Raw genomic sequence first — 13,782 nt, forward strand, 5'->3', positions numbered from 1 at the left:
GACTCTTCCTTTCTAGACCTTTATCTTGAGCCTTATTTCTCAGTCTATAGAACTCATCCTTATGTCATGTGGACTTTACAATACCCTAGGTGACCTCTGTGCCACCTGTAGGGCCAGGCCACTCCTGACTCCCACAGACACTTATGTTCACCTCATTCATTCTCCCCCAACCCTTAGCTGAGCATTGTTTTTCAGTCAATAGAACCCATCTTTATAGGAGATGTCACACATACCTAAAAAATGAGCAGAGCCTAGGTGGCCTCTATGCTAGCTGTAGGGCAGGTCACACTTGACTCCACAGACTTTGTGTTTACCTCCCTCATTCTCCCCAGACCCTTATCTTGAGCATTCTTTTTCAGTCAATAGAACCCATCTTTAGGGAAGAGGTCCCATGTACTTTCTAAAAAGTTTCAATGTAAGCACGTTTTTAAGCTTTGCTGTATGCACATGTGTTTGAGTTAATTTCATCAGGAAACTTTTCCCCAAAATTGTGCTGTGTTTAAACATACCTAAAATAAACTGCCCAGTTTCAGACTCTAGCAGTTTGAGCCAACACAGGCTACTGAGTCATATTAAACTGGATTTCATTCTTGCCTCATACAGATTTTTACTCTGCTGGTTCTGGTATTTACAGAGACTCCCACAATGAAGGTCTTTTCTTCACAACCTCAGCAGCATTGAATTTTGCTTTCTTTACAGTAGCCACTCTGTCTATGGTGAGAAGGATCTCTGTAGTTTGAGGGTTGCATTTTCCTGTGTCTAAGGATGTTAAATTCATTTTTTCATATATTTTTAGAGGTTTGTACTGCTTTTGCAAACTGTTTTTCAAATCACATCATTTGCCATGGAATGAATTGGTTTTATTGGTTTTATATATCTTAAGTTTTTATATACATTTTTCTTAATTTTAAATATTTTTGAGTGTTTCATGGGAAATGTGTCTATGTCATTTATGCCTCTCTTTCCTCCTCTCCAATGCCTCCCAGGCCTCCCCCAACTCTCTCTGAAATTCATGACCTCTTATTCTGGAACTATTATTGTCACACATATAAATAAATTGTGTGGGTGTGTGGGTGTGCACGCGCGCACACGTGTGCACATAATCAACCTGCTGAGTCCATTTAGGATTGCTGCTATGAACATGTACAAAAGGATGACCATGCGGGATTACATAACCTACCCACGTACTCCTTGGAGAAGAATGGTTTTCTCTCTCAGCAGCCATTGATCACCTGTAGCTCTTGATCTTGGAGTGGGGCTTTATGAAATTTCCCCATCCTCCACACAGTGTGTTAACTGGTGTTACCATTATGTAACTCTTGTTTAGGCAGTCACATTGTTGAGATTTTTATGGCTGAGTTTTCCCTATTGGGTCTGGTTGACAGTATTTTGCAAGAGGCATTCTGGTGTTCTACAATCTTTCTGATCCTTGCTCCATGATTTTCCCAGATCTTAGATTCAATGGTTATGTTGGAGATATAACAGGTGGGGTTATGCACATCATAGGCACTTATTCTCTGCATTTGGTTGAGAAATGGATCTCTATAATGATCTCTATATATTGAAAAATATGATTATTTAATGAGGGGTGATATCTACGCTTATGTTTAAGGATAAGTCTTTGGAATATAATAAGGATCTATATTGGTTTAGGAAAACAGCAGTAGTGGCTTTCCCACCTAGAGTCTATGTGACTGTTGAAGTTGTCCATTTCTTATTGGTTTAACATTTGTGTTTTGGATGAATGTAGAAATTTGTCCATTTGTTTTAGGTTTTCTAAATAATTAATGCAGTATAGGTTTTTAAAGTATTCCTTTATAATATTCCAATTTTTTAAATTGTCTGTGTAATGTTTCCCTGTAAATTTCTTATTGCTAATTTAGGTAATTTCTTTCTTTCTTTTGGTGACTGGTACCAAAGCTCTATCAATCTTATATTCTTAAATAACCATGTCTTGGACTCATTGATTCTTTGTATTCTTTATTTCTGTTCCACTCATTTCTGTCTCAATCTTTATTATTTCTTCCCATTAACTAGTATTGAGTTTGCCTTGATTTTTCTTTTTCCAAATCCTTGACTTGTATTATTGCATCATTTATTTGTGCTATTTCTTTTCTTTTTTATATCAATACCCAGACCTGTAAATATCCCTCTTGGGACTGCTTTGAATGTGTTCCAGAGGTTTTGTTGTGCTGTGTTTTCACTTAATTTCAGGATTATTAAATTTTTTCTTTCTTGATTTCTTCTTTGGTTCACTGACTATTCAGTAGTGGGCTGTTTAATTTCCATGAGTTTGTGTAATTTCTAGAAATTCTTTTGTTGTTTATTCTAAGCTTTATTGCATTGTGGTCAGAAAGGATGCACTTAGTTATTTCAATTTTCAACAATTATATTTGTTCAGATTTGTTTTATGTCCCAATATGTTATCTATTTTTGAGAAACTTCCATTTGTTACTTAAAAGTACATATTCTTTGGTGTTTAGGTGGAATATTCTATAGATATATTAGTTTCACTTAATGTATGATGTCATTTAGTTCTGATGATTCTGTGTTTATTTTTTGTCCGGATGCCCTGTTAGAGAAATTAGTGTTCAGGAATCAACTATAAATACTGAATTGATTCATCTATGTCCTGAAGTGTAGGGGTAAGATTTTATGAAGGCATGTGTGCTAGAGTTTTATTTATATATGTTTATAATTGTAGTGTCTTTTCAGTTGTATCTTTGATAAAAATAACAGTTCCTCTTTATCTCTTCTGATTAATTTTGGTTTGAAATTGAGTATGTCAGATATTAGAGTATCAATGCCTGTTTACTTTCTGGTCATTTGCTTTGAATTCTTTTTGTTCATCCTTTCACTGTAAGGTTGTGCCTATCCTTGAAGATAAAATGAGGTTCTAGTAAACAACAAAAGGACTGATTTTGTAATCCATTCATCTATCCTGTGTCTTTTGATTGGAGAGTTGAGGCCATTAATATTTAAAGTTATCTCTGAAAGGTGTGTGTTGATTGCTGTCAATTTATTATTTTGTAGCTATTTGTGTTTAATCCTATTTCATGTCTCAATAATTAAAGCTTCATTTTTTTTTTCTTTCTGTAGCCTCTTACCTATGCTTAATCTCATCCTCAGTCCAAAGTATTATTTCTGGTATTCTCTGTATGGCTGGTTTGGTGGACATGAATTCTTTTAGCCTATTTATCATCATATAGTCTTATCAGTTTTAGGAACTTCTTGAGACTTGTGTATTGTTTACTTCCTGAGCCTTGTAAGTCTTATATATATCCTGAGTCTTTGTGAGCCTCCTTCCAGATGGAATGTTTAAATTCAGATGTATTTCTTTTTTTTTTTTTTTGGTTTTTTGAGACAGGGTTTCTCTGTGTAGCTTTGTGCCTTTCCTGGATCTCGCGCTGTAGACCAGGCTGGCCTCGAACTCACAGAGATCCGCCTGCTTCTGCCTCCCGAGTGCTGGGATTAAAGGCGTGCGCCACCACCGCCCGGCGTCAGATGGACTTCTTATATAACACTCTGGAAATTATTATTTTTATCCAGATGGCCAATTGATGAGTGTGTAGTACTAAAGTCACCCATTATTATTGCATCTGAACCTATGTATCCTTTTATTAGTATTATTTCTTTTATGAAATTGGATGCATTGACATATTTATTCAGTATTCTCTTTTGGTTAATTCCATTCACTAACAGACAGTGATGTTTTTATTTCTTGTAACTAACTTTGAACTGAAGTCTATTTTATCAAATATAAGTATTGATACTTCTGCTTCTTATCAGCTTTGGATTTTCTTGATCTATCCTTTCCTATCTACCTTAGTTAGGGTTTTTATTGCTGTGGAGAGACACCATGACCACAGCAACTCTTATAAAGGAAAACATTTAATTGAGTGGCTTACAGTTCAGAGGTTCAGCCTATTATCATCATGGTGGGACCTGGCAGCATGCAGGCAGACATGGTGCTGGAGAGAGAGCTGAGAATTCTACATCTAATGAAGGCAACAGGAAGTAGTCAACAATACTGAGTGTGGCTTGACCATGTATGAGACCTAGAGTCTGCCTCCAGAGTGACACACTTCCTCCAACAATACCACACATACTCCAACAAAGCCATACCTCCCAATAATGCCATTCCCTATGGGGGGGATTATGAGCTTTCCAATTACATTCTAGCTACCACATTCAACTCCCTGACCTCTAAAAGCTTATAACAATACCATCATGCAAAATGCATTTAGTCCAACTTCAAAAGTCCCCTTAGTCTATGACAGTCTCAAACTTATTTCAAAGTCCAAAGTTCAAAGTTTCTTCTGAGATTCATGCAAACTTTTAACTTTAATCCCCTATAAAATCAAAATAAAAACAGATCACATATTTCCAATATATAATGGCACAGAATATCATTACTATTCCAAAACATAGGGAAGGGGCCATAATGAAGAAATACTAGACCAAAGCAAGACCAAAAACTAGCTGGGAAAATTCCAAATTCTACATATCCATGACTGATGTCAAAATGCTCTTCAGATCAACAACTCCTTTTAGCTTTGTTGACTGCAACATACTTCTTTCTCTTGGGCTGGTTCTACTCCCTATTAGCAGCTTTCCTCAGCAGATATCCATGACTCTGGCATCTCCAATATCTTAGGGTCTCCAAGGAAATCCAGTCAGGGTCTCCATTCAGGGACAACCCTGACACATGCCTGGTCTCACCGGCTCTCTTTGGTCAAGGAGGCAAATTCCATATCCCCTTTCTTCTTTCATTAACTCCATAGCCATGTGACTGAAGTTGCCAAGTTCTGATGCTTACTAGGGCTGGAACATGGCCGCTTTGTTCAATTACCTCGTCATCAACTTTCTTTCTTTCTTTCTTTCTTTTTTTTTTTTTTTTTTTTTTTTTTTTTTTTTTTTTTTGATGGTTTCCTTCACTGCAGAAGTTTGGCTGTCTTGAAACTGGATCTGTAGACCAGGCTGGCCTCAAACTCAGAGATCTGCCAGCCTTTGCTTTCTGTGTGCTGGGATTAAAGGCGTGTACCACCACACCCTGCTTTAAGCTTCTCTTTAATTCCTTTCCAAAAGTTAGAAACTAAGCTAAGTGGGATCTTGCCCTGAGGTCACCACTCCTTTTATTCCATTTCTTAATCTCTTTGATTAAGAAATCTTTAATCTTGATTAAGAAATATTTAATTAGCACTCTCTGCTCTGCTCTCCCCACACCTCACCATCTTTCCCTCTGCTTTCCGCACATGCTCCTTCCCAGGCCTGGTTCTCTTGTACCCCACTCCCCTCTTCCTCCTAATAAAGCTCTCTGTAACTAGGCTTAAAAAAAGAAATATTTAATTAAGGAAATTAATCTTTACCTCCTTGAACAGAGGACTTAGCTCCATTCCTCTCCTTGATGCTCTATTTCTCCTCAAATTGTACATTTTCTATTTTTCCTTTCTCAGTGTGTGCATTTTCATTATAAATCTCTATAAGAGTGACCAGTAATAACCACATAATAGAGTCAAGAGCAGGATGTCTCAAGATTTCCTCTGCCAATGGAATTAATCCATATCTCTTTGCTTTAGCTTCAGGCAGACTCTTCAGACAAGGACAAACAGCAACCATATTCTTCACCAAAATATTTTCACAAGAACAATCTCTATTAATTAATACTAATATTAATATTCATCTTTTCTGAAACATTTTGAGCAAGGCCTCACAGTTCAATTCTCACCCAGCACTGCTGACTTCCATGTTCCTATTAGGATGTCCCATTAAGTAGCACTTAAAACATTCAACTGCTTTTCTAATCCACAGTCCCAAGGTCCCTGGTACCAACTTCTGTCTTAGTTAGGGTATCTATTGCTGTGAAGAGATACCATGACCACAGCAACTCTTACAAAGGAAAACATTTAATTAAGTGGCTTACAGTTCAGAGGTTCAGTTCATTATCATCATGGTGGGACCTGGTGGCATGCATACAGATACTATGCTGGTTAGGTAGGTTTAGAGTTCTACATCTTATTCAGGCAACAAGAAGTGCTCTGCAGTGCCAGGAGTGGCTTGAGCATATAAAAACCACAAAGTCTGCCTCCACCAGGGTACTCTTCCTCCAATAATGCCACACTTACTTTGGTAAAGTCACACTTCCCAATAGTGTCATTCTCTATGAGCTTATGGGGGCCAATGACATACAAACTACCACACTATCCTTTCATTTTTGGAGTCTAATCAGTTATCCTGTGTCTCTTATTAAAAGACTTAATATTATTTTTATTTATGTGTTGATAATTATCTATTTATTTCCTATGATTTTTTGGATGTTCTGGTTAATTCACATGCTATTTATCTTTTATTGACCATGTCATCTGTTACTGACTTTCTCATTCTTGTCCTGAATTGATAACATTAATACCATCATCTGCTTGTTTGAATCCGCTTTGAGGTCACTAGCCATTTCTAAAACTAGACAATTAGAAGATTTGTCCAGCATCACCACAGTTTCAGAATTCTGGGGTTTATAGTGAGGAGTCGTACCCTTTTGTAGTTATCACACTGCCTTGTGTCATGTTTCCTGTATTTCTACATTGTGATCTACAAATCTCTTATGATGAATCTCTCCTCTGGTGTATTTGGGAGTCTTCTTAGGAAGCAGTTTTCACTTAACAGCTCATTCACCTCTAGCTTTCAGTGATAAAATAAAACAAAACGAAACAAAATGCAATAACACCAGAAAACCAAAGATGATAGAGCAACACAATTTAAATAAAATAAAGCACACTATGATGCCAGCCATCAGGGTACAAAAGAGAATGGCAAACAGTATAAAGTAAGCTGTGAAGTTAAAATTGAATTAAGAACAAAGTAATGTGATTCTAGTGACTCTTCTCTTTCACATTTCAGAATAATGTCAGTTCTTTCTTATGAAGACTTTTCTCATTCACAGAACAACACAGTGGTAGCTCCTAAGGCCCCATTACACTCTGGAAATAGATTTCACTTTATCTATTTACTGGTACTTGGTATCAAGCCAACAGTTTCATGTCTACTAGTGAAATGTACCATTGGGCTGCATCCAAGCCTGTGGTTGATATTTTAAATAATGCAAAGTGATTATTAAGTCCTAGTGGCACACAAGTAAGTGTTCTGGTTACATTTAATTGTGAATTTACTTAATATTCCTAACGTGTATATAAAGAGAATTATTGTTTTTATCGATGACTAAGCCAAGGCAACTTTGTGACTGGCTCATGATCATGGCTCACAGCAGCTCAGTGTGTGAGCCAAGTCCCATGATTATGACTAGAATTTCAAGCTGTACAGCACTAAGCACTCATTTTTCTCAAAGAAGTCCTCATGTGTGGGTTTGAGTCGACTGTCAATATACACAGTGTACCATGTTACCTTTTTTTTATCCTCATAACAGCTAGACCACAATGGCTGCACCACACAAGAAGAAAACATCGCTGTGTTTTCTTTAAGGAAAAGACATGAAGTCCAGCATCTCTTTGTGAATGCAAGGGTTATAGAAGAAGGGACAGGTACGTGAGTAACCTGAGAATATAGAAAAAGAGGCTGTGACAATTCACACCTGTTCATGTCAGTGGTGGTTTGAACAGTACAGAAAAAGGATGTAGAAAACAAGCAATTCTTCACTAACTGTCTTGGGCTTTCAATGTTGTTGCTAATTTCTTTTCCAGGATTCGAGTTCATGGGATCTGGGACAACTAAAATTGAAAGAACCACAACCAAACTCATATTTGTGAAAGCAGATTCACACTTTAAATGTGGGATTCCATACATAGTGAAAGTAAAGTACTTTTTGATTCATAAGTGGTTGGGCTGTATTGTGATATCTCAACCTAGGCCATTCTGCTCAGTGTTAAACTTGTCTGATGTCAGTGGTTCCAGTAAAAGAATTTAGCATAGTGGCAGACTATGTTATCAAGTTACAATGTTATAAGTTATCAAGAATCCCCAAACCTGGGCTGGAGAGATGGCTCAGAGGTTAAGAGCACTGGATGCTCTACCAGATGGTCCTGAGTTCAATTCCTAGCAACCACATGGTGGCTCACAACCATCTACAATAAGATCTGGTGCCCTCTTCTGGCCTGCAGGCAGAACTCACTGTATACATAATAAATAAATAAATCTTTTTAAAAAATCAAAACAAAACCCCCAAAAAAAACAAAATAAAAAAAAGAATCCCCAAACCTAAAGCATAAGGAGCAAAATTTTTATTTACAACTACTGTCCTTGAAAACCTTAAACCCCAAAATGTCACTGTGTTTCAACAATGAAGCAAGATATGCTGCTTATTAATAACCAACCCCACTCTCTGTTAGACTCAGTGTCCTAACTAGATTTTATTTTGACTATATCAGTACATATACCTCCCTTAGTTGACACAATGAATTCTTTGATGGTTTCTTGTGAATAGCAGCTAAGTATGAAGCATCTATTATGGAGTCATATTAAGAATATGACACCTTCAGCCTCTGGCTTTCACAGCACAGCCAGTTCTACTGGTGTAGATCTTAAAGTGTTAGGTATTTGTTAAAATAATTTTTGGCCAGGTGGTGGTGGCACACGCCTTTAATCCCAGCACTCAGGAGGCAGAGGCAGGCGGATCTTTGTGAGTTCAAGGCCAGCCTGGTCTCCAAAGCAAGTTCCAGGAAAGGTGCAAAGCTACACAGAGTAACCCTGTCTCGAAAAAACAAAACAAAAACAAAAACAAAAATAATAATAATTTTTTTCCATGCTTAATTAGTTGGTGCATCTTTTCAGATCTTTATATAATATTTAAACAGGTTTTTCTCTTCTATTCTGTATGGTATCATCATACCTACACTATACTTTCCTTCCTTGTTCAATTTAGGTCCGCCTAGTGGATATCAAAGGAGCTCCCATGCCAAATGAGCAAGTCTTCATCAAAGCACATGAACTTGACTACACCAATGTCACTACCACTGATCAGCATGGCCTGGTGGAGTTCTCCATCAATACCACCAACATCGAGGCGTCTTCCCTCACTATCAAAGTAAGTCAGAAATTCGGGCACAAGACACATGGTGAAGCTTTCTAACAGCTTGAAATCAATAATGTGTAGCTTCATGAAAAATATTCCCATGCCAAACTTTCCTATTTTAGGCAAAACACTTAAGGTTTTTGATCAGTAATAAATGTATGAGCAAAGGGCTAGAGAAATAAGTGCACACATTATGAATACATTCCTTTTAATACAATATTTTTCAAAGTCTGTCTTATTTTTTTGTCTTCTATATATCTCAAGTCAGGGCCTTCAAACAAAAATGATTAAAAATATGTTTTTATCTATTCAGTCAAGGATAGATGCTGTGTATTCTCAAGTTCATTATCCAAATATACTATACCCATTTTCCCAAACCAGAGACATTTATTGTGTAACTGAATATGATTGATGCTACACTAGTTCCTGCTTTAGGCAGGCATACACACAAACACACAAACACACAAACACACACACACACACACACACACACACACACACACACACTCACTGAGAAGGTTCCTCTGATGTACGGATAAACTCAGCCAGTCAGAAGATGGGTTTAGCTGGCGAGATCACACGTAGCTCACACTGTCATTACTTAACAGACCCCCACACAAGCACATACATAGATTCAGTGACCTGAAGTCAGCCCTGCAGTGCTTCAGACATTGTCTTAGCTCAGTAAATGGTTCAGGCTGGGACTCACTCTTCTAATGGCCGTCTACCTTGCCCTTCTGATGCCCTGTCTACCTTGATCTTCTGTTGGCCCATCTACCTTGCTCTCTTGATGGCCGTCTACCTTGCTCTTATGATTGCCTATCTACCTTGCTGTAGATGTAACTGTCTTATTAAATAAGAAACACGGAGCCAAATACAGAGTTAAAAGCCCAAGATGTCAGAGCAGTAGTTGAGAGCTGAGACTTAAAAACATCTTTCTTACTCTTCTCTGCCGCTATCGTCCTTCCCCTCAGAAAAAGACCTACTTCCTGTATATCTGTCTTTTTATTGACTTTCTGTTCTGCCTTCTCATTGGTTGTAAACCCAACCACATGACCTCCTCATCACTGCCTGTCTATACAGACCTCCAGGTCTTCTATGGTTGGTATTGAGATTAAAGGCGTGTGTCTCCATGCTGGTTGTATCCTTGAACACACAGAGATTTGTCTGTCATGTGATCGGGATTAAAGGTGTGCACCACCACCACCCGGCTTCTGCTATGGCTTGCTATTAGCTCTGACCCCCAGGCAACTTTATTTATTAACATACAAATAAAATCACATTTCAGTACAAATGAAATATCACCATATTTCCCCTTTTCTATTTTAATAAAAAGGAAAAAAGTTATAACTAACATAAGAAAAACTATATACAAAAGTACATAACTATATACCACATATACAAGCAATAAATACTTAAACAATGTCTAGTCCATTTGCATTTGACAATTTCAGAGAAAATAATTCCATTATGTATCCTATTTTGGTAAGTCCAAAATGTACCTGATTCACTTTCTATCTTAACTTATATTACTAACAGAAATATCTTATAATGTCTTTCAAATTTATACACTTACTCTTTAGTGAGTTTCTTTTCTTAAATTCTAAATTTCTAAAATAACAAGGAAAACTATAACTATCTAATCTTCAACTATAACTAACTAATCTTAACTAATCTTGGGTCTCTCCCTCAGAGACCCAAGAAGGAAATAATATTACCTAATAAAAATAAAAACAGGAAGTGCATGCAAGCAGCTTCCAAAAAAAAAGTGAGTTGACAGAAACAGCCAGCTGCCTGGACAGTCACCTGAGGTTTCTCTGCAGTGTTGGAGCATCATCTTCATACTATAGGCTTAGCGTATCTGACAGACTCATTTGTGAAGTAGGATGTACACAAGGTTAACAGTTCAACCTCACATTAGGTGAGAGAAGTCCATGTACCAGAAACACCTGAATTCCACTAGTGTCATGTCATGATTCAGGATTTTAAATTCTAGAAATTATTGATTTTTTTAATTCAGCTGTCCATTCTTCTTGGCTGTGTGTGTGTGTGTGGCTTCATCTCAGCATCCTGTTCTTCTTGGCATCCTGTTCTTCTCCACATCCCTCTATTAAATGCCAGTCTACCATTGAGAGGCGTGAGCTTAGTTACTCTTCAAGAATAACTGTTTCAACTGCTGTTCCACTGTACATCAGAAGCCATTGGCCCACTGCCTGTTCAGCTGCCTTCAAAGAAAAGGGTACTGTACCTTTTCCAGATTGCAAAGGCCACTTCAGGGATGGTGCCATATTGTCCTGACCTCAGAAGATGCCTTTTGTTAAAGCCACAACCACACTTGTCTTGGCAAGAATCAGTAGTCCTTTGTTTCCTGTCCTGTCTGTCCATTTTGTCCTGTTTGTCAGCAGTTGATTCAAGGACACTTTGTTGTCCAGTGGCTAACTTTTGCCACAATGAAAGTTAACTCCATATGCAGTTTCTTCAATGCCCATATTTTCTCTGAAATAGATTGGTACTGCCAGGAGCCAACATGCCTCATGGTCATAACAAAAAAGAAAAATTTTCTAAGTTATTAAAACATTTTAAATGCCATATTCTGTAGATCTCTGAAGGGTTTGAAGATGACCTGTCTATCTAAAATGTATCTGCTTGATCTTGAAAACACACCAAATATGACTACAAGTTCGATTGTAATGTCTAACTACTAACTTTCATTTCTTTATATCCTAATAGTTGGTAATAATAACATTCAAGGATCAGCAAATTGCATTACATTGTTAAATGAACTGTATAAGTACAATATCTTGAACAAGATTAGAAATATATGTATGACATTTTCTAACAATCTCAATCTCAATATATATAATTTGTATACAATATAAAATAATCCAATGTAAAGTATCTAAAACTAGTAATTGTCTTTTTTTTCTTTTTTTAAACAAGAACCTTAAATCTAATCTCCTTTGCTTAGCCCTTTTCCTAACCCCTTAACAACAACTTGTAACCAACCCTCCTAAACAATGAAAATTATCCCAGACCCAAAACCCATTAAAAGACCCAAAAAACCACTTCTTTGGGAATGTGGGCGTTGTATTCTTAAAATTGCTTCCTGCTGGGTATGGGCGAAGGTATCTTTATTCTGAAAAGAAAAAATTTGGGTTAATTGTCAAATTCTAGGAAAGGTAACTATATCCTTTGTTGTCCAGTTTGAGCAAAATGCCAAAGTTCAGGGCGTATCTCAAGTCCTTATTCAAGTAGTCTTTGAAACTGGATCATCTCAGCTAGCCCTCTCAAAATTGCTATGAGCACTTTGTAGTCCAAAGCTGATCTGTAGATGATATTTGTCAGCTTAGTGGTATTATTATTGTCCACATGGAATTATTATTATTGTGGGGCCCCATCTTCTTCCTGGAGATTTCAGTTGATGTTAGGCCTGGCCGTGATTTCCTGCAGAAAACTGATAAGAGACTCGAACACAAAGACATGTATAGGCAGCTAATTGAAGCCTTTTTTTAAAAGAATTAGTTAGTACTCTATATGACCATTAATATCTTAAAAAAGTTTAAAATGTGTACATATATATATTAATCTTGTAAATTTTGATAAAAAAATTCATACTTTAAGAAAAGTTTAAAGAGTCAGAATAGAATCAAAGAATTGAGATTAGTAGTAATAGAATAGTCCCTTAATTAATTTGGTTTTTCTTCTGTCCCATATAAGAAGATATCTCTTTCTTCTGGCATGATACAGGGAGTTTGCATTTTCCTTTTAACAACATGCTTGAGTTTAAAGAAGAAGAGAGCCATTCTCCAACTTCAAAGTCAGCTTCAAATTTTAATAGAACTGGGACTACAAGAAGACCAATAGTGTTAAATTTCTTTAGAGAAGAGCAGAAACAAACATTTAGGAAGACTTATGAAATTTTATAGATGATATACCAATAGGCCATTTTACTCTTTTTCTTGGGACAGATGATTTGTCCTTTTTCTTCAGATGTCTCATTTGTCCAGTGTTCTTCAGATTCCTTAGCCTTCATTCTCCTAAAAGACAAAAACAAAAACCTTTCCCCAAGACTAATTTTGGGGAGGTTCCCTTTTGGCAAGTTACATCTGATTAAATGAAAAGGCTGTGTTAATGGTATAAGTTAGTTTAAATTGGATGGTCATGCTGGTTGATGAACTATCACCTCTTCTAATTAAGAGGTCTCTTTTGTTCAAATCGAACCTTTATCAATTTTGATGGTATCCACAGCTTATCTTCTCCTGTAGAAACAAAAGCAAAACCTCAGGGCTGGAGAGATGGCTCAGAGGTTAAGAGCACTGCTTGTTCTTCCAAAGGTCCTGAGTTCAATTCCCAGCAACCACATGGTGGCTCACAACCATCTGTAATGAGATCTGGTGCCCTCTTCTGGCCTGCAAGCATACTTGCAGGCAGAACACTGTATACATAATAAATAAATAAATCTTTAAAAAAAAAAAAAGCAAAACCTCATCCCCAACATAACACACATCCTGGTTTCCATTCTGAGGTCAGCACATCCTTGAAGTATATAGGTTGATTTAATTCTGTAGTTTTTTCTATTATCCAATGTCTCTCGGCAGCTGTTGTTCCTTTCTCATTAGCATTGAGAAAATTCAAAGTTAATAGAGCATTATGCAGTCTATTTCTGGGGGGTTTTGTTACCCCTTTCTGTTTATTTAGCATATCCTTTAGAGTTCTGTTTGATCTTTCTGTAACTGCTTGACCTGTAGGATTATGTGGTA

At 36.9% G+C, this 13,782-nt stretch overlaps 1 protein-coding gene across 1 annotated transcript in view; it reads left to right on the forward strand.

Annotated features, from left to right (window-relative positions):
• LOC128099741 (murinoglobulin-1-like) overlaps positions 1-13,782 on the forward strand; it is a 78,296-nt gene that overhangs the window by 12,492 nt on the left and 52,022 nt on the right. Inside the window, exons 9-11 of the mRNA XM_052721562.1 lie at positions 7,421-7,535; positions 7,695-7,804; positions 8,873-9,034. Of these exons, the coding sequence (XP_052577522.1) occupies positions 7,421-7,535; positions 7,695-7,804; positions 8,873-9,034 (387 nt within the window). The remainder of the gene's footprint in view (positions 1-7,420; positions 7,536-7,694; positions 7,805-8,872; positions 9,035-13,782) is intronic.

Source organism: Peromyscus californicus, unplaced genomic scaffold (assembly GCF_007827085.1).
Source record: "Peromyscus californicus insignis strain IS unplaced genomic scaffold, ASM782708v3 Scaffold_6__1_contigs__length_162567912, whole genome shotgun sequence".
In the NCBI taxonomy this organism is placed as follows: Eukaryota; Metazoa; Chordata; class Mammalia; order Rodentia; family Cricetidae; genus Peromyscus; species Peromyscus californicus.